A 27,965-nucleotide genomic window follows, 5' to 3' on the forward strand; every position below is an offset into this window, starting at 1 on the left:
TCGGGGCACCAGACGTCTTAATGGAGAATTAACACAAAATCAGCTGCAGCATGAACTGTGACAGTGTGGCTTCTGATCGTTTGACTGAATTTATTTGGAAACAGCAGTTGTATAATAGTAAGCCTATAATACGTCCCTTCCTTTTACAGTTAACAGTGTATTTAGCCTCATATAAAGCACACACGCTGACACACACCACAGATAAAAATGTACCACCAAACATACGGTGAGCAAGAAACACAAAATATTCTTTATTAAATATACAAAATTTGTGAAACAGAATTGCGTCACGAATTGTAAACTCTCCAATCTCACATACTATCTTAATAACATTCCACCGGCTACACACTGAAAGACAAAATACAAACAGTTGAAAATCAAATGAAAATGGAAGACATGGAAGAGGACGCTTATTCTTGCGCTTAATAAGTGCCGAGTCACATTTAATACGTCTCTACAGTCATCTATGCGCTTGATATTGCGATCGCACTGCAGAACAGAGATGACAAGAGGGCTTCGTGTGCTTCAAGCTCATCGGCGAATCATCGCCGCGGTGTCGAAGAAGGCCAGGTGCTTAAATCACAGAGCGATTAGAAAGTGCAGTACGGTGTAAAGTAGATCTAACTATACCGATATCAACAGACAAGTTATGTTCTGACGATTAAGTAGTGCAAGAACATCCACAAACGCTGTTAAAAGTGGCATCATATCAGAATACTTCATGGTGGATCGATCTGCTCCATAGATTAAGTTTCAAGGCTTTTTTTTTTGGCATTTCAGAGGATATCACTGTTACTGCTTGTTTTCTATTGGTATGCATACAATTCAGTTTTGTGCAGTGATCTAAACTATATCAAAACAAAGCATTAGACGGAGTAAAAAAAAACAAAAAAGGAGTGAACTCTCCGTGAACAGATGGCTTTTCTTCTTCAAAACGCGCCTCCAACCCCCGACGTGTAAAATTAAGTGCTGGATTCTTGACCGGCGTCAGAACAAAAACAAAAATAAGGCAGCGTTTGGCATTTCAGCACGGCGTACACGTGCTGTAAAATGCAGTACATGTCCCTTTGTAACACCTGACAGCAGCGACACGCGTGTTTGAGCAGAAGCGGATGTGACACGCAGACACGGCGGTGGGGGGGGGTCGAGGAGCGGCGTGTTATAGCAGGCATTTCTTCAGCGGCGGGCGGCGCTGTGTCGATAACACACACACACACACACACACACACACACACAGGGAGGAAGGCATGAGATCAGTGGAGCCGTGACGGCTGATCTTGATACAGAGCGATACTGTCTTCACCTGCGGACACTCGCCCACACAATAACCAGTTAGCTTATGTGGCTGAGCATTATGGGTAATTTCAAGACATCCCAAAGAACAGAAAGAAGAAAGGGAAAGGTGGAGGGGGAGGGTGACGGAGCAAAAGATAAACGGCCCTCGTGGTGCGTAAGAAAGAAAACCGTTCACTTGCTGGCTAAGAACACTTTTGAACACTCAGACGCTACGAGCCAGTTCTCAGTACTGCGCCGAACCGTCGCACCGCTCATTTGGTTTGCAAAATGTTCATTTGGGAACATTTGTGTCAATCCAAAACAACATGAACAGCAGGAGGAAGAAGGGACGGCAATCACTCAGGTGCAAGTGATTAAAGTACATTATAGTACTAGAAACACACTGGTAGATTGGCATGAATTTACCTAATTAACCAAATATTAAGTATGATCTAAAATAATGTTTTCCAAAGCGTGCTGAAAAAATTAATTTCCTTCCTTTTAAAGCAGCTATTGCTTACAGCTCATTTCAGAAATATCTCCAAGGATATTCTGTTTCCAGTGAGCAGTTCTCCCATCTGTGCTCCAAGAATGGATCAGGAGCATGGATGCGATTAGCTTAGCTTAGCATTTAGACTGGAAGGGGCGGGAGGGGGGGGGGGGGGGGGTCGGTGGGGGGACAGTTAGCTTGGTTCTAACTAAATTTGTCAAACTTTATCAATTACTATTTTTTTTTAACCAGTTTTCAGGATGCAAACATTTTATAATTACATCACCTTATTATTCAGTAGATTAATTTAGATTGTAAATAACTAAAGTTGCTGCCCTACAAGCTTATGAGAGCGATGTCCTCTGGTGACCGAACCCTCCTTCAGCTCTCGCTGCATCACTATAAAATCAAAGTAAATGTTCCCCTGTGATAGATTCTTCTCCTGAGCAGGTCGAGTCTCTGCATGCTGCATTGAAATGAAGCTAAACCAATGGCTGCCTAAACAGATATAAAATCAATCTAAACCCTGATGGTTTCCTGCAGAAACGGCCAACATTGATTCAAACTGTGCAATTTGTGGTCAATGGTCTGAAACATGCAAAACCACCAGTCGTTCGCTCTCCTTTCCCCACGGAACCGCAACACTTCTTAAAAAATACCTTTGAAAAACATTGCGAGGAGTCGGTCGGACGCTTCTCTTGTGATACGGTGACAGAAGTGAGCAGAAGGAATCACTGTATCCACAATCAAGGTCCATACAAATGGATGCATCTCGAAACCAACCGGCTGTGTGAACCTGAAAACAACCTGAGGACCCGCTACATTCAGAACCGCCCCGGGAACCAGAGCCTCCAACGGGGACGAGGGTTAGCTCGCCCCCCCGACGCGTCTGTATCAAAAAGGACAAGCGCAGCAGTGAAAAGACCCCCGTCTCTCTCTCTCTCCCCGTCACTTTAACTTGGAGCGCACTTGCAGGAGGGTGGGCTTCTGCTCCATGATGCGCACCAGCAGCGTGTCGATGTAGTCCTCCAGGTCTTTGACCTGCGGCTTCAGCTTCCTCAGCTCCACCTCCCGCTTGGCCAGCGCCAGCTTCTGGCGCTCGAACTCCGCCTTCTGCCGCTCCAGCTCCGCCTCCCGCTCCACCAGCATGGCGACCAGCTCCCGGTGGTTGAGGTGGTAGTACGAGCCCGCTCCCTCCGTCACGGGCTGCGGAGATGAAGAGGAATGGTCGGTTCATTCAGGCATCGGCTGCTCACGCTAATGTTGATTTAAATAGCAGTGGGTTCGTCCCAGGAAAGAGGGACAAATCATTAACCATTTATAACCTTCCACGGCGTCTCTGCCTCTTGTTAGAACTTAAAGCAGATTGGTGTCTTTAGATAATCTATGGAATATTTAGTAAAAGAATAATATAATTCTATCCAAGATGAAGCATTGGAAAAAAACTCACATTGATAAACAAAATAGTTTTACTTTTAGTTCTTTATCGTAGAAAAGAAAAGAAAAGAAGCGATTATCAAATTTGTAATATTCCTTAACTCCCTTTAATTTAAATGAGTTAGTTTGAAGATGAATGCATGTTTATGCATCTGAGGTCAAAGTGACTTTACATTTGTTTGTTGTCTCAAGTCACTTCAAGTTTTATTATTATTATTCTGCCGTCGGATTTCTTACACTAATTACGCCTGAATTAAGTCAGTATTTGCATTACTTGCTGTGCTTTTTAATGTCAACATGAAAGAGTTGTGTAAAGAAACAATAATCCTTTTTTGTCACATTTGCGTCTGAATACCAGAAGTCTGATTTAATTGATGCGGTTTGAAATCTTTCAGATCTTTAAATGTGAAAACACGAACCCAACGTTGCCGTCGTTTGCCTCTGAGGGGCAGTATCCTTCACATCATCGACACAATAACGCTCGCTACCTTCTTCCTGTCCGCCTCCTGCTCGCTGCTCCTCCCCGGGTGGATGCTGGACTTCAGCTTCTCCAGCACCGACCGGCCTTCGGTCCGCCTCTCCTCGGCCGGCGGGGCGGCGCTCAGGGGCTTCACCGGGTGGGGGCTGGAGTAGGGGGGGGGGGGGGGGGGGGGCAAACAACAAGCAGCACGCATCACTCACCGCCAGGTGTTTCATTTGAGAAGTCGGGGAATGGTTTGTGCAGCGAACGATTTTCAGAGTAAAATCCTCTAAACAGCTGATTAGACGGTTTCAGCTGAACGCCTGCTGCTAATGACAGAATATTTTTAGTGTTACTCACAACCAGCGCTTATTGGTATTTAAATATAATGAGTTTGTGTGTGTTTTCTCATTAATTAGATGGTATTATTTTAGAGCTGAAATTCACAAGTTTCAGAGGACCCAAAATAAATCTGCAGATAATTAAAATGAATCCGATAAACGACCATAAACCAGCTCTTTGTTCGGGTCAACTTGACAGACTTTCTCAAGCTACAATAACACAGGAAAGACTGTTTCCTGTGTCAGTGACCTACATTCTAGCATGTCATCTATCAGCCATCAGACTTGAGTACTGCAGTGACTCAATCTTTGTCACGCTCATCCCTCCTCACTCAGCCGGGGTAACAAACTGTCAGAGCACAACAGATTGGACCCGCGGGCCGAGCGGGATGCTACGCATCAACCTTCGTACAATCCCCAGAAAGAGTGAATGGGGAGGTTAGACACGTGAAAGAGCCGTCATTAAAAGAAAAATACTGGTAAAAATTGAAAGCCTTAATTGCATGCAATCAAACATGTAGAACTGTGTTGAACGTGTTATTACCCCGAGGTGAAAAGGAAATGCTTTCAGTGACACAACAACACCTTCTTTGCCTGGTTTCTGGCTGAGATTCTGGCAAACGGTGTTGCCGTGTGAGAGCACTAGTTGGCCCTGTTGGGGGGGGGGGGGGCGTTAGTGAGCGCCTGTGTGTTTGTGTGTCTGTGTGTGTGGGGGGGGGGGGAGGGTGGTAGGATTCAGGGCAAAATAATAACTGCTAATTGGCCTGAGGCTCCGTTTCCCTTACCGTCACCACGGAGCCAGGACACACACACACACACACACAAGACACCTGCGGCGGAGTCCTGTTAACACCAGCATGCTGCCGGAGTGTGTTTGTCTTCAAAGGGTGATAGAAAAGAGGAGGTCACACCACAAAAGGAGAAGCCCCTCGAGACGCAGAAGAAAAGCAGGCGGAAGCAGAGCGGCACTGAAGAGACGACAGGGTAGAAAAAGTGCTTCCTCTCCACCGTTTCTCCCCCCACCGTGCACTGAGCATGTGCAGCCTCACCTGTTCTCCTGATTGGCTGCGTGCTGCTGCCGAGTCGGCGGCTCCTCGTGTACTGGCCTTGGCGGCGGCGGCGGCGGCCTCGCCGCGGCGTCGGCGGGAGGAGGGAGGGAAAAGCGCGCGACAGGGGAGCTACTGCTTTGAGGAGTTAGACAGGGAGCAAAGGAGGTCAGCGAGGGGAGGCGGGGGCCGGGCTGAGCTGGGGGCGGGGCCTCCTGTGTCGCGCCGGGGTCGCTCCCGAAGGACGGAAGCCGGAGGAGTCCGTCAAAGGCGGGTGTGAGTTCGCCTTCAGAATGCGAGCGGTTCAGCGGAGCGCTCGGTGCCTCGCGGCGCTTCGGCGACGCGTCGCCTGAGACGACGCGCCGACTTCCGTCGCCTCCCTCGGCGAGCGTCTCCAGGTTACAGCTCGCCGGGGGGGAACCGAAGGCCTCCGCCATCCCGAAACATGGCTCGAGAGTCGCCGCCACATCCTCCGCGGATCGATCCCATCCGGCGAATCCTTCGCCACGCGGCATGTACGCATCGGTGGAACCGTCTAGGCCCAAAGCGGCGGCCGTCGAGGTCGCGTGCGTGTCGCTCAGCTCGCCACAGAGCGTCGAGTTGGCCGAGCGCGGCGTCTCGTTCAGCTCCGGGCCGCTGGAGCACTTTGAGGTCTGGTGAGACGCGCAGGTTTGGTAGTCCTGCGAGTCCGTGCTGGCAGAGAAGCTTTGCAGAAACACGCTGCTGCCGCTCTGATCCGACGCCCGCGCGGCCAGCGAGGCGCCGCCCAAGTCTCGGCCGGGGCCGCTCGCCATGTTACTGGCGTTGAGGAGATCGCCCACAAAGCCGAATGGGTTCGGGGAGCGCAGGCTGGCCTCAGGCGAGGAGGTTATGATACGCAGCGAGGGGTGTGCCAGCGTACCCTCTGGAGTCGTGAACGTCATCACGCCCGCGGTGTCGCTGACCGGTGCAAAGGTATCGAAGAAATCCTGAGCAGATCCGTCTAATTCAGCGGTGAACTGTGAAGGTTCTTTGGACTTCGGCTGCAGCTCCGGAAGCCGCTCGGCGCCGGAGAGGTTTGGTGACGGAGGAGCGCCGTTGATCTCGTGCTGCTGAGGCGCAAGCGGTGGGGTCTGCGGTGCCGGTGACGATTCAGAGGACTCGCCGTGCTGAATGACAGTGCGCTGACCCACGTCGGCTGCGGACAGATCGGCGGACCGGTCGTTTGTGTCGTCCTCCGATTCCGAGGGCCTTACGACCGACGGGTCAGAGGATCGCTCAAAGCGGAGGATGTCGCTGTCAACGAGTCGTACCTCGGCTTCCTCGGAGGAGGACGCACAGAATTTGTCTGAAAACGACGACGGGCAGGAGACGAATTCCTCTTCTGCTTCTGAACTGCCGATACCAGAAGAACCGGGATCCGGGGAGCTGCTGCTGAGCTCTACAAACGGGGGGCCGGAGGGGGCCCGATGCGCATTAGTGTGGTTTAGATCGTTAGTAGCACTGTTAGCTTGATTAGCTTGGAGCCAAGCATCTGGTGAGTTACTTAGCGGGACGTTGTCGCTGTCAAAGCTCTCGTGCTCCGGGATCGTCTCGAGGAATTGTGCAAACGTGTCAGAATGATACGTGCCGGTCACCTGGAACACGGCTCTTTGTGCATCGGGCGCCGACCCCGTGGAAGGTCGGCGGCGTAGTGCTTCGTTGGCGTTTGCCTCCGTTGCGGGTAGTGATGCGCCGTCGTCGGCGTTCAGAGCATCGCTCCGCTGCGTTTTGCCGGCGGTCGGATCCTCAGGAGACTGCAGCCGGCCGGCCGCGAAGGCGTCGAAGCATTCGTCCCACTCAGAGTCCGGGTCCACCTCCCCGGCACGCGCAGGGGCGCCGGGCAGCTTCACGCTCGCCGGCTTCCCCCCTTCAAAGGGTCGTTCCCCGGCTTCGTCCATCGCGGCGGCGGCGGCCTCCGCGGGCGGGTCGGCGCGCGTCTGCGGAAAGACTTTCGCTATGGGGGGCCGGGCGCTGGAGAGATGGGGCAGAGGAGGCAGCGGAGGCTTTAGGGGCTGAGCGGTTAGCGTGGCGCCATAGAAAGGGTTGTGCTGGAGGAGAGAGAAGAAGGGGTTGCGGGGCGATATGGGAGGCGCTGCGGCCTGTGAGTGGGAGAAAGGGTTAGTGTGATGGAGGGGGGAAACCAGAGGGGCGGGGTCTACGGGGGCACCCGGGGGGCTGGGTGGTGGGCGGGGGTCAGTGCTGGGCTCTAGTTTAGGTGACACCACCAGGCTGTGAAAGGAAGGGCACACAGTCCTCGTGATTAGTGTGGATGGTTCACGCAGATCGACGTCCGGCCTGCAGGAGGTTCGTTACGACTCGAGTCACATCTTAAATCACACATTTTTACAGCATCCGTATTCAAGCCAATGTATTTTTATTTAAACCTGCAGTTACTTTTCACCCTTCTCAGTGAACACGAGAGGAAGAGTTGCCGGTGTTTTTGTCGCAGCCGTTAAACGCTCCACGATCAAACCGAAACAACTAAAACAGAAGCCGTCTCTGCCGATCTTGTGTTTGCATTTGCGTGTGATGTAATATTTTGCAAGAAAAGTTGATGCCGCTGGGTGTAATGATTACTTTGCGCTGCTGGTGCCAACTTGGCACTTTCCACCCCCTGGATATAAAGGCATGTGGGTGTGTAAGCTGTGGAAACGTGTGGTTCCAGAGCTGGCAGAGCCGTATCGAGTGTACTATGGTCCAGAATAGCTGACCTCGCCTCAATCAGCAGCCGCTTATCAGGCCAATATTTTGTTTACGCTCTGTGTTGTTTCGACAAACATTGCGACAGATGTGGTTATTTGGTCTCAGATAAATGGAGAGAGATGAAAAGAAGCCGCTGAAGTGTTCGTATAGACCTGAAATAAAAGAATAAAAGATGCTTCTTCTACGAGACGTCAGAGACTGTTCAGTACAGCAGGTGAATCTAATAATATCTAAATAAATGGTGCACTATTTTCATTGGTTCATTAGATACGGGATATGGCAACTTAACAAAAACATTTTACATTTCTGTAAATGCAGTTCGCCTCCCATCGCTCTACACACACACACACACACACACACACACGGTGATGAAACACACAGACACACACAATCTGGGAGAGAGCAAATATTGTTCCTGCTCGCATCCTCATCTCGCCATCATCACTGAGGCGTTCAGCTCGCCCTCCTCCATCTGCACTGCAGATAGCCGCTGTAACCAGAGAGCGATCCTGGTGCTCAGGACGTTACACGTGAACGTCTCCTCTGGTGTTTGCTGTGATTTCACCTCCTGTTCGTTTTATTGGACTCTTATTAGACTCCGCTCTGGTTCGCAACATCTTTGGAGAGATCAATACAGCTCTCTGGAAAGCCATTAGCTTAGCATGAAAATTGGAAACGGCTAGCCTGGTTCTGCCCAAAGTCCAAACTTCTCCAGAAATGTAACCAGTATTTAATTCACAGAAGAATAGAAACACAACTATGTGTGTATTTCATGCAGACTTATTTTTGAGAGAGAAGATTCGCTTCCAGCTCTCTGACTTGTTGACTTGTCGTCACACTGAGGTTGCCAGGTTTGGTCGGACCGTCGTGCCTGTGCAGGGGGGCCTTTTGGACACCCGCAGTCAGCGGACGTATCTGGCAACCCGCGCCATAAATACGCTGCTGAGACGAACCGGGTGCAGGTTTGTTAAGAACCGGTTTCGGCACATACAGTACCAGTCAGAGGTGTGGACACACCTTCTCATTCAATTCAGTGAAAAGGTGCGTCTTCACTTCCAACCCTTGTAATATCGTAAGACGTCAGTGTGGTTAAATGGATATTTTGAGGATCAAGTATTTATTCTTTTTAGTTTAGTTTTTTTTTTTATAAGGCTTATTCGAATACAGATTGTACATTTTAGTTGTGAATGTTATGCAACATAAAGGAACAATCTCTTATTATCTTTCATTCTTATGAACTTATGAGTTTAGTTTACTGCCGCTCAAATATTTGCATCGTCGCTTCTCAATCAAACCACAGCACAAGATTCACCTGTTAATTCATCATCTGCGCGACGTTGTTACACACCGCTGTGTGTGTGTGTGTGTGTGTGTGTGTGTGTGCGTCTCACCTGGGTTTGCCGTGCGAGTCCTTTGATCCAAACCAGCCCTTGTGTTTCTGCTCGCCTGCCTGTTGGGACTCATCCTGTCGCTGGGTAAACATGTCGCTCCTCGGCTTCTTCCCCGACTCCACCCTGGAGGAGGCGGCCGATCCGGGCGGAGCAAACTGCCCCCCCTCCTCCTCCTCCTCCTCCTCCTCCTCCTCGTCTCCTAGCATGGGCCCGCTCTGCTCCAGGGCCGCCGCTATGGCCGCCTTCTCCTCTTCGCAGGGCTTGTCGAAAGACCAGCGGCGCCCGTCGCCCGCGGGGCTCTTGAGGAGGTCCGTGGAAGGCCGCAGGTTCTGCAGAGACACGGAGAGCGGCAGAGACCTCTGCAGCGGCGCCAGGCCCGAAGGGGCCGCGGGTTTCCCCGGGTCCGTGGGCCGGACGCCGCGAGGGAGGCGTCCGTTGGCGGCGGGCCGGGGCACCGCGATGGTGATCTCCCCGTCGTCGTCGTCGCCGAACTCGCATATGAGAGAGGACGACTTGGTGTGATCTGGGAGAAGAAACGCGGAGCACAGAGACACGAGTGGAAACGGCAGCGTGAGAAAACGAGACTTTAATAAGTCACATTTTTCACCGGCACGAAGCAGCAGCTTCACATGAGGGATTTTCACTTCAAGTTAATTAATCATTTGCAGGCACGTTATTAAACGGGTTTCACAACACGCGATACCAAATGTATTTTAGTACGTTATCCGATTATAGCAACACTGTGGTGTCAGCAGGCGAATAATAAAAACAAACAAAAAAAAGGCATTTTCTCTATTTAAACATGTCATTATTTTCAAGTGATGAAATGATTCCTTTTTTAAGGAACAAAGTGTGTATATAAAATACACACAACATAAAATAGCATAACCTCTACATTAACCTTCATAGAGATAAAGACGAGCATCCTCATGTTTAGTAATCAGCACTGTAGCAGCTACAAACTAAGACCTGTTCAGTCTCAGTCATCCATCCATTTACTCAATAGTGGCGCTTCTCCTTTTTCCTTTTTAGACAACCCAACCCTAACCCCTAACCCTCTTAAACCACTTAGAAACTACGTGAACTAAAAGGATTGAAAGGAAAAGGTTTATTGGGTAATCTGACATTAACATAAATGATTCCAAAGCGATTCATCGATTAGTTCAGGAATCAGGGATCAGGAAACATTTATGTATTCTGTATTGATGATACAATTGTTCCAATGAAAGATTTTCTTTTTTAAATTATTTTCCATCAAGATCAGCGATGTAAAAAAAGGGTAAATGCCGAATATCTGATCATTTCATGTTCCAAAGTAATCCTGCATCATCGCATTTGTCCCACAGAAGATGTGCGGATTACTGAACGCTACAACAGGCTTTTTTTCTAACCGCATTGATTGTTAGAGGTCTCAGACCTCGGCGTCTACCGCCCGCTCTCACCTGGGCTGTTGTCCGCCGTCAGGTTGCTGCTGTTGCTGGGCGAGTTGGAGAGGTCGGAGACCACCACGCTGATGCCGGCCGTGGGGCTCAGGCTGCCGCCGCGCGACGACGACTCGCTGCTCTCCGAGCCCAGCGACGTGCTGGAGCGAGTGTCCGACGACTTCCTCAGCTTCCCCCTCAGGAAGAAGGTCCTCATCTTGCTCCGCCGGGCCTCGCCCCCCTCGTCGTCCTCGTAGTCCTCCTCCCCGCCGCCGTCGCTCGGCAACCGCTGCCGCATCCGCACGAGGGAGCCGTAGCCGCTCGGCAGGGCGGCCGGCGCCGAGTCCTCCTCGCCGCACCTCTTCTTGCCCTTGATGCGCTCCTTCAGCTTGCCGAAGGTGGAGGCGCCCTTGTCCTTCATGACGAGGTCGTACATGCTGGCCGTCAGGTTGTTGCGGGTGAACTGCACCGTGACCTGGATGTCTCCTCGCTCCTTCTCCTTCTTCCCCGTCTTGGAGTTGAGTTTGTACCACCTGCAGCGGAGAGGACGTCACTCGTGAGATCAGCAGCAGAACAGGAAGTCGTTTAATCAATTCGTGGTCGGAGGTGTTTTGTTCCAAGTACGACGCGCTTTGAATTCACCAGCGCTCCATGGCAACAGCAGCCAGGGCTTATGGGTATTGTAGTGTCTATACCTGAATGTATTGTCAAACGATAGTGGACAATAAAATACATTAGTAGTAGGAGAGTCCTGTGTTTCAGTAACAACGACAGAACTATAGAAACAGAGGAAAGACAAACAGACAAACAAAATTATAAGAAATAAAGTTTAAATTCAATGTGTGCAATGAAACATGTGCACATGTTACTAATGTGTACTGAAAAGATAACTTTGTTATTTCAGCGTTGAGGGAGTCTGCGTCCTATGAACAGCGCGAGGCTGCGTGCGGCCGGACGTCCCACAACACCTCGCCTCCCGTTCTCGCCATCGGACCGGTTACAGGAACAATGCCCGGTTCTGAGTGACACGTAGAACCGAGCAATCCTTCTCTGGGGCGGTTCTCAGAAACGCCAACACGTCCACCGCAGCGTGACTCAAGGGAAAGTCTCCTCTGCTGCGGTCGAACCGGTTTAAAAAGAGTGAGAAGAATTCCCCTCGTGTTTCTCCGACAGTTGGCTGCTGCCAACGTGAAGCCCTTAAGGCCCCAAACAGAGACCTGCTTTGGTTTTGTCACTTCCTGAGGGGCTATTTCCACCTCCCAATGTGACCACGGCGCCCGTCTATTGTTCATGAACACACACGCACACGCCTGCATGTTCACAATGCGCCCATGAGTTCACTTCTACACTGTTCCACGTGTGGGCTGAACACCATATTCGGGCTCCAAAATGAAGGATTCGTTGACTTAATGTGAACATTAATATATTTAGCAAAACAAAAGCCAAGCTAAAAAGCAAAATGCTGACATCTCTACTAATTAAACGTAGCTGACCTTGTAATCACGTTGAGTGATTTCAGTGTTAACGTACAGACATAAAACAGGCTGCCAGAGGAGGTCGAGTAACCTAAATCCTGCTTCTTAAACGAATAAAATCCCCCGGTCTGATGAGTCAAAGAAAAAACCTAAACGTCGAGCGATGGAAAGTAAAATGTGCAAGAAGAGGGTTAAAACACACGAGACATGAAAGATAATTATGTAAGACTGATCTGAGAAAGGAACCTCGCACCCTGACCGCACAGAGACCTTTACATTTCCCCCCAAACAGCACCAGGTTTCCTCTTTTCTTGATGCTTTAAACCGTCAGTGTGACTCTGCAGTAAATTAACACGACCCCACCGCGTCTCGATCGAGTTCACTGACCTCACCGGCCTGTTAAGCGTAGGGTAGAGCGGGTGCGCTAGGAGCCGCAAGGTTGGTGGTTCGAGTCCCGGCTGCCCCATGTCTCAAGTCGAAGTGTCCCTGAGCAAGACACATAACCCCTAATTGCTCCCCGGGCAAAAACGTAAAAAAGCCACGGGTTTAAAGTGTAATGTAATGTAAACACGGGGAAAGAAATCATGCTTTATAATGCTTGTTTCTACGGCTGCCTTTGTTTGCTTTTCAATTAACGTCATACTTAAAAGTTCTCCGTTTATCTTTGACAGTTTTACACTGCAAACAAACGTGCGAGAACCGCATTGAGACGATCGTGGAACACAAGAAACTATGATGAATAAAGTCCTCACACTTTACGCTGCAAATTTAGGAGCAGGCCTTAGCATGCTAATGCTAGCATGCTATCATGATCTCTGCTAGCAGTTAGGGGGGGTTGGGCGCGTGGCATGTTATCACTATAAATGTTATACAGCAAATATTGTTTTGTTTGCATCACAGTCCTCTGAACCCAGCGTCTCAGTTTCCAGGTCTCGTAGGGAGAGACTTCCCTTCTCAAGCAAAACAAATGGGTGGAATCGTGGTCTGCAGGACAAAGAAAAATACCCCCCCAGCAACATACAGTTATGTAATCAACATCCTCATCATCATCATCATCATCATCGTCATCGTCATCCGGCCGCGGACCTCAAGTCATGAAAACACGGCGACGCCCAAGATGAATGCCAGTAAAAACAATTAGCAGACAAACCGCTCAAAACATCACAGCTCAAGTAAACACACAGCGAGGGAAACGTGTCTCGTGAGAAATGTGAAGAACGTTGAATAATCTCCATTTCGTTCAAGGCGGCGGTGACACTCCCACGATGGTATTTGTATTGAAATCTATAGAATATCCATCTTAATTATATTATCTTATTTTTTCCAATCTAATCCATTTAGCAGCGTTTCATTAAACGTACCCCTCACGGCGGTTTAATCGATCTACATGTTTTGTTCCTTTAAAGCGATTCGGGCGTCTGCTCGAATATTGTAAACCAGTGCTTCCACCTCACACGCCTCCTGGGTGTGGATTCCAGTTTCTCATCCATGCGCCAACAATAGTACCTGCGCTCCTTCTAACTCGGCAGCAAACTCCCGGATCAAATTCCCAATACAGAAGGAGCTGCTACTACAACGTCCACCGCGCAGGTGGATCGTCGAGCAAATCTGCGTTTTATGGGCCTTTGTGTCATTAGATTGTACGTTTATTCGGCTAATGCAGAATGACTTTCATTAAGAGCTGGGGAGAGAACATTTGCATGCTGAACAAGAATAGAATTATTTTTGAAGATAATGCAAAAAAAAAAAAAAAAGGTTTCAGGCCTATTTACGTGCATGCACCTGTGCCGGGGAAGAGGGGGGGTCACGTGACTCGTGAGAAAGCCTGACAACAACAAATGTAGACGTAGGTGGCATGGCGCCTTAATACAGAGTGTGCAGCACAGACATAAACTGCAGCAGCCTACATTTTAAAGCCCACGTACAGAACAGGACTGAAGAGGACTCGGTTCCCACACAGGCTGCTGTTCAGCTCAACGAGGCCGCTGACATTACAAAGCACGTTTCAGCTAAACGTCCACTTGAAAGGCGCGGGAATGCCGCTGTGGGCAAAACGGGCTCAACTAAATGTTCGGCATATCTGCTTCCCCATCTTCCAAAACAGGAAATCATAAGCCTCCGCCCCGTCGCAGCATGACACCGTCTCCTCGTCGGGCAGGAGCCCTTTCCCTTTAGCTTCCTTCTTATTCTTCTTCTGTGGAACGAGGGTCCCCGCAAACCGCCCTTCAAGGCGGGACAGGGCTGTGAATTACAAAGACAAGTAGGGCCGTCGAACCTGCTTTATCCGGCATGCGCTGGGTCCCCCCCGTGGGGCTCCCGGGTGGTATCTGAGCCGCGCCGAAATAAAGCCGGTGCCGTGGGCGCAGGATCTGTGTCAATGGTGGGACGGCACTCAAAACGTACTGGAATTTTAAGGTCACTTCACTGCCTCTGATCAGAGCGAGCACATTCAGAATCATGAAACGGAAAGTATAACGTATTAAAGTTATAAAAAAAGGCGTTACTAACATCTGCATGTCTCTCTAGGTCGGTGTTTTCAACGTTTTGTTTAACCTGTTTGCGTCCAAACAATCGCTGATTGTTAATTTTTGCTCAAACCAAAATACCGACCTCTTGACCTTCCACTGGGAATTCCACCTAAGCTGAGACATAAGAAACTAAATAGCAAAAATACCAATAACATTGAAAATGGATTTGGACTCGCGGTCATTATGAGCTTCAACAAACATGAATGTTCTCTTGAATATGTCATTTTGATTCGGGATAAACACTCGACTGCAGCGAGCACGTCGCACAGACCACAAGCCGCTCTCGATGACGCCTGAGGAATTACCGGCTTAGCGAGTCGGGCCACTTATAGAGACCATCTCCTTTAGCTAATCAAGTGGACGCTTCCCATTGCGTCTCTATCCGTGATACGAGCCAACGAGCCCCCTCCAGGAGCATTGTGGGCAATGCGGCCTGGGATTTCTGCCCCATCAGCAGAAGTGCGAGAGTCGCACCACATTCCACATCTGGATGTGATGAGCTCTAAACTCACCCTGACTCCCCCCCTACCCCCCACCCCGATACAACCGAGCGCTGTGTGTTAAACCCACACCTGCTCGACCCGACGTAAAACAAAACCGTAAAACCCGCGTGGAGCGAGAGGACGGGTCACAGAAAAATGATGAGTAAGACTTAATTCATTTCAGTTGAACTGAACGTTTGACAAACTTCTTGCATCTCACCAAACAAACAAAAAATAATAGATTATGATGAAGGAATTATATTGTGAATTTGCTGATAATAACTTAACATAATAAGTTTATAGGACGATCCCTCGGTCAGCAGAATGACCCGGATCACAGAACAAATATTTAATGATCAGAGGAAGGAAAAGGCTTAAACAAGTAAAATAAAGAAATATATTGAGGTCACAAGAAACCAACGCGAGAGGAATATATACTTCAGTAACATCCTCAAAAATACAGTAAAAATGAGTCAACGGGCCAAAGTAGATCAGCATCCTGATCCATGAGGATGAGCTGAGGTTGAACGAGGTCGTCTGATGTGCATCACAAGACGCACACGGTTAACTTTGTGACTGGATGCTTCTGTAAAGCAGCAAGAATGTGGAGTGAAATGTGGCTTTGGGGAAGCCAACTACTGCATGCATGCATTTAGTTAACTACAACATCCAGACCGTAATCTCTTCAGTAACAGTGTGGTAACACAAATTGTTTAAGTGACATCAGCCTCAGAGGCTTTCAAACAGGCAAGAACTCAACTCAACACTTGAGCTACTGCAACCAGGACGACGTTTTATAAACTATTACAAGAGTAACGCGTCATTTTAACAAACATTCCACACGCAAATTCACGCCAATGTGGTGAATTAGAATAGTGAAGGCTTCTCATTTATTTTGACTTTAATGAAAGACAACCCCCAGCCCCTCAATATGACACTGAGAAATTTGGATTTCAAAAGCTATACGTAAAAATGTGCTCCATTAATAATACAGAACCTTTAAGTGCAACTAAAGGAATAATACATTACTTAGAATTGTTAAAAACGTTAAAAATGGTCAGCTAAAAGTTCACAATATTTATAATAGCCTGAAAAGCACGTGGAGGCTAGCATCCCTTAGCTAGCATGCTAAGCAGCTAACTGCCAAGAACCAGAAGATTCCAGCTTTCTTCTTCTTCTGTGATGCGACTGCACAGCCTCCACGTGGCATATATAAGGTACCAATATTGGTAAAATATAGGCTGCTGTACATTCAGGGATTATATGACGGTTGAGTTCTCTTTGTTTTCGACAAGCCGAGGGGCATTTGTGTTACGTAACTTGTAACGTCCATTAGACCACATTCTATCTCTGCAGTAGCTACTGAAAGTCTGTCTGCACTTAACCGAGGATTTGGCTGGATGTGTGTCACACACACACACACACACACACACACACACACACACACACACACACACACACACACACACACACACACACACACACACACACACACACACACACACACACACACACACACACACACACACACACACACACACACACACACACACACACACACACACACACACACACACACACACACACAGCTCTCAGGCCTTCCTCAGTAACACTCGCTGGCCTGAAACGACATCAGAGCGCCGCTTCCTCCAGATAAACAGCGTTGCAGGAAGACGTCAAACAGAGACTGAAATTGTTGGAGGCAGCGGTTTTGAACTATTAAATCTTAACATCTGAATGATAATATCGGCACCTCGCGAACTTTGACAATTAAAAAGAGAAAAATGTTTTCTGATAACGTTGAGTTAAATATATTCAATTTACAGGTGTATAAAAATCACAGTGGCAGCCAATCCATCTCATTGTTTGATAAATTACTATAATTCATAACTTGACGTTGATCAACTAAGTGTTTGGACAATGTTCTTTGTCTTAAAGGACACGAGTCAGTCTCAAGTTATAAACCTTTGTGTCCTGAAACACTCAAAGTTTACAGCCAGCGACCGACTTTCCCCACTCACAAGACAACCGCCACTAGCAGGATGCGTTAGCTGCAGCTAGCCGCTCTAAGCTAACGTTAGCCCCATTGTGTGCTTGGTCAGAGCAGATAAACACACTGCCTGACCTCCTCCCTACACATTCTCCTCTCACGTTTCGGGCTTTTTGAGGAGGCCACCTGGCGTGCCTCCTCTGGCAGCACCTCGACGGATTCATCGACACCGTTTTCCGCTTCACCCTGCAGAGTGAAAGCTCATCCTCTCTCCGATGTCCCCGCGCCGAAATTTACACCTCGCCCTTCATTTGCACCGAGTGCGACTGGAGCACGCTGATTCAGTAGCACACGGATGGAGGATAAAACAAGTCACGAGGCTCAGACGAGACGGATCTCCTCCATCTGCCGGAGTAAACGACCCAGAGCTCTTCATCCCTGGAGTGCTTTATAAATATCAGGGACTGTAAAGGAGTCTTGGCACAGTCCTCAACCGCCGCAACGCTAAATGTCCCACTGCTGTCACTTAAAACCACATACTGGAAATTAAAAAGCATGCGGTCATCCGTGTACAAAGTGACTTTTGTGTCGAAATTGTTCAAAAGCGGTTTTTTCAACTGCGGTTTTATGATCACATCTGCCACGATTAAGTGCAAACCTACATTTTTATAACACAGAAGCAGTGTGTTTTTCTGGGTCACCTGACATTTTTAACTTAATTCCGTTGAGTGGATACCCCTTGAATACCGCTGGTGTTTGGATGGATGTCCTCCGTCACGCCCGTCGAGCAGTGTCGAGCGCTGGGGCCGTCGTGTTGCTGCCGACCAGCCCGGATTCAACGAATACCGCACAGAGACGGCGAATGTAGCGCGACGCGTCAACATCACGGGCCGACTCGAACCTCCAAGCCACCGGTGGAGCATGAATACTTACACCAAATGCAAATATACACACCAGGTGATGGACCTTTTATTGCAAGGCCACAATACGATAAAGCTTGGGACGAATGTGTCTTTAGAAAAGGACAACTGTACTTTTAAAAAGGTTGGGAAAAAAGAAGGCCTTTTGCCCTGGAGAATGTAAACAAAGCACCATCACATGTCATTGTGACATAATAGCAGAGCAAAAAGTGGTAGAACTCAATTGTTGTAGATGCAGTCCAACATCTGGACTCAATTGACCATAATGCATTGCTTCCGTGAAAGATCACTTACGTTTAAGGTACAAATCTCCATATTTTTCTTGGTAATTTGTTTGCATAGGATATCAACCCTGCATCTGAAATGCCCGCTTGTCATCTGGGAGGTGTTGCAAGGGATTGTGGGTAGTGTTGAACCCCACAGATCCATACAACAGTAAGTTGCAACACAACACATTTGTTCTTCCAACTCTGTTCATCCAACTCAAATTAAATCCCTTATTGGTTAATAATTAATACAACGATGCAAAACGTCCTTTAAGATTTTGCAAATGTTTAAAGTGATGCAACATCAAACTTTTCAGCATTGAGCTCTTTGCAGCCTGTGCGCCGGTCGGGTGGGTTGGTCCCTTGTCAAAACAACATGTTATGCTTAAACTACCTTGGAGCTCTGGGATAATGAAACAGTTAGATAATCCCTGGAACTGGGACAGGCATTAATCCCCCCTCCTGCTGGACGTCATGCCTCGGCTATTGGGAAACAACACACACAACCATACCAACGCCGTAGGTGGACACGCCTGGAGGGAGAGAAAGTGAAGTTTCTAGAAGGACAGGATTTGTTGTTTTGGGAGGGGGGGGGGGATTCCATGAGATGGGATTGTGTGTCCGTGTGAGGAGGGAGGGTGTGTCTGCAGGGCCCCGATGCAGCACCACAGACGGGACAGTTGTGTGTGTGTATATGAACACAAACTGTGAGGCAACAACAACAACAACATAACGGGACAAAAGCCTAACACAAAACATCCTGATGAGTTCATGGAACGTAGGAGACGCCAGCTCTAAGTCCATGCATGGTTTAGGTCTCCCTCATGCTGTCACACACACACACACACACACACACGAGCGCACGCGTCTGCACTGCTGGACTTACTCGTTTCTCACGCATCTACTCTGGTGGAAGACCTTGTCCAGCTGGATCACCGCCTGTCCCAGGAACACGTCCAGCCCCATCGGCGCCCGGTGCATCGCGACGAGGACCAGCTCGTTGCTTCCGGCCGGGCAGCCGGTCTCCAGCACGCCGGGCTGCAGCTCGAAGGAGCACTCCTCCCTCCACTCCGGCTCGGTGGTCTTCTCCGCCACGCAGGTGGAGTACTTCTCCCTCCCCAGCTGGATGATGGTGTACACGTCGCTGGTGCCGTGCTTGCCCTTGCCCCGCACGCCCCTGCCCCGCAGCACCGTCACCTGCACGTGCGTGGGGAACCATTTCTGGTCCTCCTCTACGGTTAGCGAGGACATGTCCTCTCCTCCTCCTCCTCCTCCTCCTCGCCCTCGTCCTCCAGACCAGTCCGACCGACCGACCGAGGGGTGGAGGGGGGGAGCGGTGGTGGTGTCCGCCGCTTACTCCCTTGCTCTCGGGGCGTGCACCGTCACATCAGCTCCGGGGTCGGTGCCGCATTATGGCGGTCCGTCGTCTCTGCAAAGTTACCGCGGCGGTCGGGTTTGTTTCGCGTGTGCTGCTGCTGGTGCTCCTCCTCCTCCTCCACCCCCCTCACCCCACCTCCACATGCACGGCGCGTCCCTCTCGCTCCCGCACGGGCCTCTCTCTGCGGGCAGCGACGTCACGCCGCCTCCTTCTCCTCCTTCTGCTTCTTCTTCTTCTTCTTTGGCGGTTCAACTCGACACTACGTGCACGCGCCGCACGCATAGAGGCCACGATGCACACGCACGCTGGAACGTGAGCGTGTGTGTGTGATGACTTTGTAATAAAAGCTAAAATCACATTACTTTAAATTATATTTATTTATATTCCGTTTACAGTGACTTAAATATGTTTAGACAACACTTTGAATAGTGTTAAACATCCAACAAAGTGCTGCATACAATAATTAATTTCATTCATAATCTGTTAATTAGCTTTTTTCCCAGAGCTTTCAACCACATGATCGATCAGCATCAATGGATGCTGATGTATGTGTTGACGTGTTCCGTAGCTGCACTTAAAGCATAAAAGTTCCTCCTTTCCAGAACAAGCTCTGCCTAAGGTCCTGTTTCACATGGCCTTCCTCAACATCTGCATTGCCTCTGCAGGTCTGCAGGAGGCTTCCACCATCTCACAGAAAGACAACAATTTTTGAAGATCCTAATGCATCAACTAGAGGATAAACTGGCCTTTTTAAGCTATATTGTGTTATCTATAGCTGGAAACTGTAATGCAGTATTCCTATTTATCTGATCAATTTTACACACTTTGTTTTTAACAGTTTGAATTGGATGAAAAATGACAAATTCATATCTTACATCTTTTTAAATGCTTGTGGATATTGTTTATAATTGAAACATCACAGCTAAATGTCATGTTTATGGCCAAAATGTTAGCATTCTGATGTTAGCATTTAGCTCCTCTGTGATAACATAAGTCTTATCACTCTTTGTGAGGCCCTGCAGAAAGTGCTCCACACACAGAGTTAGATATGATCACATTATGACTATGACCTATATGGTTAGGAGGGACGGGGGGAGGAGGGGGGGGGGGGTTAAGGGGAATCTGTGAGGCCGGATATAACAGACATTGGTTTTTGTAATTTTCTTTGTGGCTGTGACCTTAAGTCCCCCACACCTGACACATACCGGGTTAATATTTTGTGTACTTCCTGTGTGTGTTTTTTTTTTCTGGTTTCACTATAGAAGATGACAGCAGAATATATCGCATTCGAGTTTAACCAACTTCACCATGTTCGAGTAAAGGAACAGGTTGTAGTAGTGTCATGGTGTTGCTGGTGTAATTTATAATCTCTGGTTTCTTCTGTATTCACGCCATATTAGTCTTCTGCTGACCCAGCGTGCCTTTTGGAAATAGTTCCCAGTCAATTCGCCTCCTTTAGTGCTGCCCCGTGTACGGGCCGGAGGGGCGTTTGAGGCTACGTCTCCCCCGAAAGTGACAGATGACAGCCAGTTAATGTTGTTGTTGTTGTTGTTGTTGTAGTGCCTTACTGTAGCACAGATGTGAGGAAAATCAATAAATTAAGTTAAGCCGCCGGGCTGCAGGAGAGTGGACCACCGAGCGTCATATCTGCTTCTTGACTGACGAGTTAAAAGGCCTCGTGAATTAAAGGTTACGACCGCTAGAAGACATTTATATCACCCTCAGCGGATGTGTGCGTGCGTTGTACCGAAGCCAGACCGGAGTGCAGGTTTTCACGGGAGCAGTTTTAGGTTTACCGCCAAAAAAAACCTCTCAGGTTGTCACCAAATACGTGGCTACCTACCACGGCTGTATTTTATTATGCAAAAATATAAATAGCATTACATACATCAATGTGAAATGAGACTTTAAAAAATGAAAATACTTTAATAAAGATTAAGTAAAAACCCAAACTTTGAGACATGATTAGAGGTTTTCTAACTAATTCAACTGAAATGTTTACTCACATTTGACTTACCAAAAATGTTACTCCACTGAAAGAAGTCATTTAGAGAATGTATATTTATATCTCTCGACTCCCAGCTGTTGTATACCGTGGCTAACTGAACAAGCTAGCTTACCGAACAAGCTAGCTTAACCGACACCACACATGTTAGCTTGAAAAGTTAAAAATGGGCGACACATCTGACGTAGACTGCGAAGTTTACGTCAGCTTCCACCAAAAATAACACAATGTTATGGGCTACTGTAAGGAATTAGTGTCAAAATAGAAGTGCTAACATTAGGCTCACGTCCGACGGTAACGTTTCATATTAAGCTAACGTTAGCTAACTACAGCTAGCATAAAATTAGCATAGCTTTAAAAGAATCTAAAAAAAATGATGGTGCTTTTGATCCTCTCCGCTTTCTCCACCAGATAAATAGTATTGTACGAAATGCTGAACCTTTTGCTTATGTAAAGGTTCCTCCCACTAAACTGGTTTCCAGTAGCTTCTCACCTGCTGATTAATAATGTTTGTGAATGTACACTAAGCACTCAATTTAAATACTTGAAAGCAATTTTGAGGTTTATAGGTACAAGTTGTCCACCTTTAGCATGCACCTGAAAGGAAGGACGAAATCTGGATCCTATTGAATTCCCATGCATGTTTTTTGTTCTTGTTTAAAGATGTTGTACTTTGGGTAACATTCAAAATGCTGTCTTTCGCTGAAGAGCATTAGGCAGTAAACTAAACATGATACAATTGCTAGAGATACAACCCAATATTTGTATTCTTTGGAAATTATCTTTACCAATTTTATTAAATCTAATTTAATCCAAAAGCCTCAGAGGCCTTTTCAATCTGAACATTATTCTCTATCATTGGTTCCTCGCAAACAACATTATAATTTATCAAAGTTTAATCAAGTTTTCTTCAAAATCACCATTCCTCTATGATGATGTTCTCCAAAGTCACACTGTGATTAGATGTCTGTTGGACTTGTTCAAATACTTAATCATCTACAACACAAGAGCTGTGCTCGTTGTAGGTTTAATGACTAAAGCTGGACTATAATCTGCAAATTGGGGCCAACTTCAAATTGAGATTTCACTTTTTAGAGTATTTGTATAACAGGTTGGTAAATTTTGGCACAATGAAATATAGCTTCTCTATCTTCTCCTGTGAGAGGTTTCTTGACCGGTGGCTCATCCCATCACCTGTCACAGATAGAAGTGTTGTTTTTTCCAAAAGGTTTCCAGTGATGGACTTCAATGTGTAACAAACTGTCCGTCGTGTCAGGTCATCTGGCTTTGACGGCGACGTGGTGCCCCTATAAGGATTTAACTTGACTCGAATGGTTCATCATGAGCTGTTTCTATAGATTACTTTTAAGTCATACAAGCCTCCTCCTCTACAAAGTAGAGCAAAGTCAAGCAGGTGTACACAGCCTCACACCGTGTGGACTACTGCCGCCCACATGTGACTTACAACTTACGGACCAGTTTGTGCTGCGAGAATCTTCTTTCTTCGTGGGTATTTTGACAGAAGCACTTGAGATTTTCCGCTCAGCAAAATATTGAGTAAACAGACTGCTCTCTGGAGTGGAAACCAAAGAAGAGGAGGCACTTAACTGACCTTTTTATCAGCTAAATCTGAAGTGCAGGGAGCGTTCAACTGTGACTCGCCTAAATTCCCCCTACATTTTTAATTTCTATGTCACGACAAACCCTCACCAAAACTCCCCTTTTCTGATCTCTCACAATGATGTGTCATCTTCTGCAGAAAGGGAGAGAGGAAGTACCAATAAAGGAGTTTTTATAAGAGGACTATGATTGTTGTTGTAATGCTGATATGACTCACACATGTCCAGTACGTTGTCTCTCTCAGAGATTCATTGGTCCACTGGTCACAGTATTTCAGATGTCCGGAATCTGTCCCTGGAAGTTAATTTCAGTGAAGCAGTAATGAGGTTGGAGAGTAAATTGGTTTTAAGTGGAAGCTGGCGTCAAAGCAAAGGTCTTTTATTTCTCTAAATTAAAAAACAAAACAAAAAAGTAATCAAATGTGTGAGTGAAAATGTCTCTATAAATGGCCTTGCATTGAGTTTCTCTGACTTGGAAGATGCAACCAAAATACTATGGCGCTGCCAAGATGGAGTTTTGGCTGTGCAAAGGTGATTCTGGCAGAGATTTGGATGAAGCAGGTTAAAGCCCAGTTATCTGAGGGCAGCAGCCAACGTCCAGCATTGCATCAAACAGCATTAGCAAATGCATCTTAATGTGGGGTTTTTGCAGACAAGATGCCATTTTTGAGTGTATTCACTGCAGCTCATCTGCCCATATAAACTATAAAAGCATGCAAAATCCTCGGTGTAGCCTTGATAACATCATATAAATCCCTGCGCTGAATCCATGCAAATCAAAATGCAGTAAACGTGCAGGAAGGACTGACACGGTTTGCATGAAATATGAGGGCTTACTCGGGTTTCCCCCCACACAGGTAAGAGCCTTGATGGATATTTTATAGCATAACACCTAATTCACATTAATATTGTTCTTCTGAAAAGGCATGCTCTCCATTCTGCAACCAGACACAGGGAATTTAGGTCGCACAGACACCAGCTGAGGCCAGCAGCGCCCTCTGCAGGGCACCACAGGTAACAGCAGCAGAGTTTGACTGACTCTCCATGGCTGCAAATAACCATTTATGAAGACCAATTAACCTCAATTTAGGACAGGTATTTTTTCACTTTATGGCCATGATCATTTCAGTGTACATTAAGCCAAATAAAATGAATATTATTGTCATTTGATTGCAGAATCTCAGAAGAAGGGGAGTGGATTTATTTAGGCCAGTATATATTTTATGTTGCTCTGTCTTGTGAAATGTTGTTGCGATTGTGTTTTGAATTTAGATAATGATAAAGTGCCATCGGCCTGTTGTCTCCCATTGCAGACCAACACAAGGCTTTAGCGCCTCTGAACATCCCTCGACATACTGTGATCAAATAACGGACAAAAGACAAGAGCCACTAAGAAATCGAGCAGGCTCTCAGTGAGGGGCTGAAACGTTTAGCAACATTTTTGGAGACTAATCTGCCAGGGCCTCAAAGAGAGATTCTTTATCTATTCTGGGAGCCGAGCTGCCAATCATCTCCTCATCAGGCCCTCAGATTCATATCAGAACAGCTGTTACATAACTACGGCTAATCCACATGTAGACACACACAGACACACACCCTGGTAGACAATAAAGGCCGGCAGCTGACACACACACACACACACACACACACACACACACACCAAGGGCCACAGATATAGATGAGGCCCGGAGATGGATCCAGTTCAACACCGCAGTGCAAATGGCCTACTTAGAGTTTAAACTGGTCAATTAGAAACCTAATCAGGGTCCACGTTATCACCCCCCAGATGAACGTGATGAAATGCTCCTGCCCTGAATACAGGAGACACACGTGGGAAAATATCAACACATGGATGTTCCGAAGTGATTAAAATTATTTTACTGCATCAGGTGTTTTAGGACCGGCGTCGATATCGAATGTGGTAATCATGGACGATGTGCCTCGTTAGTAGAAACCAACAGGCCGCGCTGTCAGTAAAACGTCTGTCTGTCGCATCAGTGTGCTGGTGAGCAGCAGCTGTCTCAGGGCAGTACTGGTGATACACTGGTGTTACCGAGCTTTATGTAAATCCAAATGTTTAGACTGTGTGGAGGGGGATCGGGTGTCTGCAGGAGTATAATGAGTTTTCTATACTAAAACTGTAGAGTATTGTATGCTTTACGGAGCGAAAAGCACTGTGAGGCACATTTATGTTAAACAAAACAAGAAACACTTGAATTGCAGAATAATATTTTTGACATTTAAGCCTTTATTTCATGTGAGCATGCCTTTCTTCCCTTAAATATACCGATTGGTTAAAATAACATTCCAAACACTTCCTCTGTCAAGCTTCAGCGACACGTTATGTTGTCTGTATTTTGCTTATGTGGTGGTAATTATTTTCACCTGTTGATTAATTATCCACTAAAAAACATTCAATCATTCAATCAGGGACACAGGAAATGCTTTTGGCCGCCAAACTAAAGGCAGCAAAGTGTAAACAGCATGCAAAGGGATCTATTAAAGCAGAAAGGAAGAAGTAGGCCTACATGCAGCTACATGATTACGGGTAATAACTATGTTTTTTTACCGACAACCATTAGGCTTTTATTCAGTAGACAATGTCAGAAGAGAAGGTTTGAGGAGCATTTGAATATCAAACTGTATTCGGTTGTATGAAGGTAGAAGAGCTTTTTCTTTTCCTAAGGAGATAAATCCATTGCCAGAAGCTGTGAATTACCACAAAGAGGATGAAATGATGCGTTCAGGACCACCAATTTTAATAGGTGCAAGAGTTTGGATGCATTGCGAGGAATCTCCAGATGTCTTTAAGCAGCAGAAACGAAGGAGAATAAGAATAAATGTTCATGAGTTGAGGATTTTAAATATATATTTTTTTCCAAATTCCACTGTGCACACTGACCACAGTTCAACCTCTGCAGGAACACCTCAGACTGATTCGTGCATGGCTACCAATGGGTTCGACAGCTAGCAAGAAACTCCATCCTATAATTATACTATCATGTAAAAATATAATGAAACCTATCTGCAAAATGTTCTCTGATATAATTTGATTTATGTTGATTCTTTTTTCATACATTACATAACTATTTGTATCACCTGAACACCTGAATTCCCACTCTTTTTGTAATATCGTCTGCGTAAATGTAATTTTTAGATGAATATAAAATTTAACACACGCTAATTTTTTCACGTTAATGTCAATCCGGATAATCCATCTGTGGCACATGACCGTCCATTACATGTGTTTAAAGTAACCTAAGAAGATGCTTTATCCAATCGACATTCCTAAATCTGAACTATTTACTTTCTACCATACGATACATTCCGCTCTTTGTTTGTCATCCTCCTTGTGAATAAGTCTGTGTGTAATCGCATTGAGAACAATGTAAAACCGTAGTCGAACACCTCTGTAAGTGTCCACACATACAACACATAAAGTTCTAATCGGTCTAATGGGCGGTCCACGCGGCGGTGGTGGGGTTTCCCGGGGCCCCTGAACGCGGCGCGACTCGCGCGGCGCTGCGGCGGCACTTTGCGGGCGGACAGCTGGCGCAGAGCGGCGTGTTTTTCTTCTGCGGGCTCAATAACGCGGTGTTGGTTTACCCGCTCGGGGATGTGGGCTCTGCCTTTGTAACCCTTAACCGGCGACTTAGCGGTCTTTGTCCGATTTATATTTTAATTATCTGCTAAACTGTGGCTGAGGGTCACGTGGGAAAGAGCCGAGCACTGACCCCGGCAGCTGTCAATCACCCCGCAAGGAGGAGGAGTAAGATGCACGCAGTGTTTAATTCAACACTATATGTTTAATCGGGATTCTGTTTGAGTCATTACAAAATCAAATGTCCAAAAAGTGTAGAATAAGGTCAATGTTTCCCTCTCAGATCAAGTTTAAAGAACTTAGTTATCTCAATTCTGAATGATGAGTTTCCCTCCAACCAGTTACTGAGGTGGTGATCGAACACAATGTGAAGATCAAACTATCGGTTGCGTCTAAATACATTTGTATTTGACGCCATCTGTTGGTCATGAAACGAAAAGGACTCAAGAGGACAAGGATTCATTTTCTCAAGTGAAAAAAATTGTTAAAGGAGTTTTTTATGGATTTCGAAATTTATATTGTATTACATTTCCTGTATCCAAATGTTGTAAAAAAGTTGCTTGTCTGAATTCCTCTTGAAAAACCAAAATAAACAATAATTCCCCGATATTTTCATGTGGTATCTTATAGGAGAACGTTTATTACTTTTGAACAAACCACAATGACCTCAAAGCTTCTTTTAAATGTTGGAACTTTCTCCTGCTGCATTTTGCAGTTCAAGCCTTTCTTTAGTGACAAATCCAAACATATAAAAAAAGATTTATTATGCATTCCTTTGGAAAAGAATGAAAGCTCCAGATATCCAGATAAAATCTAGATACAAACTCGTATTTCTCTCATATGAATTGATTTGACTTTGATTTTCTTGTGCATTAAAACCTACTCGACACTGAACCTTCACCCGGTTCAGATGTTTCTACTCCTGTAGCCCTGAAATAATACATCGAAGATGCGATTCCTGCCACGCGAGCGCCGCCTTCAGAGGCAATAAATAAATGAATTCATCCCTCCTTTGGTGACACATTTCTGCCTCAGCAGACGGGCGACAACAGAACAGGGATCAGAATGTCGGGGAAACAAAGAAGAGAAGAAAACGGAGATCTGCGTCTCCGGCTT

General features: G+C 46.8%; 1 protein-coding gene across 2 annotated transcripts; it reads right to left on the reverse strand.

The window, feature by feature from the left end:
- Positions 1-227: 227 nt before the first annotated feature.
- On the reverse strand, positions 228-19,866 carry rab11fip5a (RAB11 family interacting protein 5a (class I)). Of its 2 annotated transcripts, none has more exons than XM_078089330.1 (6): positions 19,133-19,866; positions 10,607-11,118; positions 9,165-9,687; positions 5,053-7,041; positions 3,691-3,826; positions 228-2,971 (listed from the first exon to the last, which is right to left on the reverse strand). In XM_078089330.1, exons 1-6 carry the CDS (start codon positions 19,495-19,497, stop codon positions 2,714-2,716), a joined length of 3,783 nt encoding a protein of 1,260 aa, XP_077945456.1. In that variant the 5' UTR covers positions 19,498-19,866; the 3' UTR covers positions 228-2,713. The 2 variants fall into 2 exon arrangements, with proteins under 2 accessions (XP_077945456.1, XP_077945455.1); XM_078089329.1 differs by having other exon boundaries at positions 5,053-7,299.
- Between the last annotated feature and the right edge of the window lie 8,099 nt (positions 19,867-27,965).

The sequence above is a fragment of the Gasterosteus aculeatus genome, chromosome 15, assembly GCF_964276395.1.
Source record: "Gasterosteus aculeatus chromosome 15, fGasAcu3.hap1.1, whole genome shotgun sequence".
Taxonomy (NCBI): Eukaryota; Metazoa; Chordata; class Actinopteri; order Perciformes; family Gasterosteidae; genus Gasterosteus; species Gasterosteus aculeatus.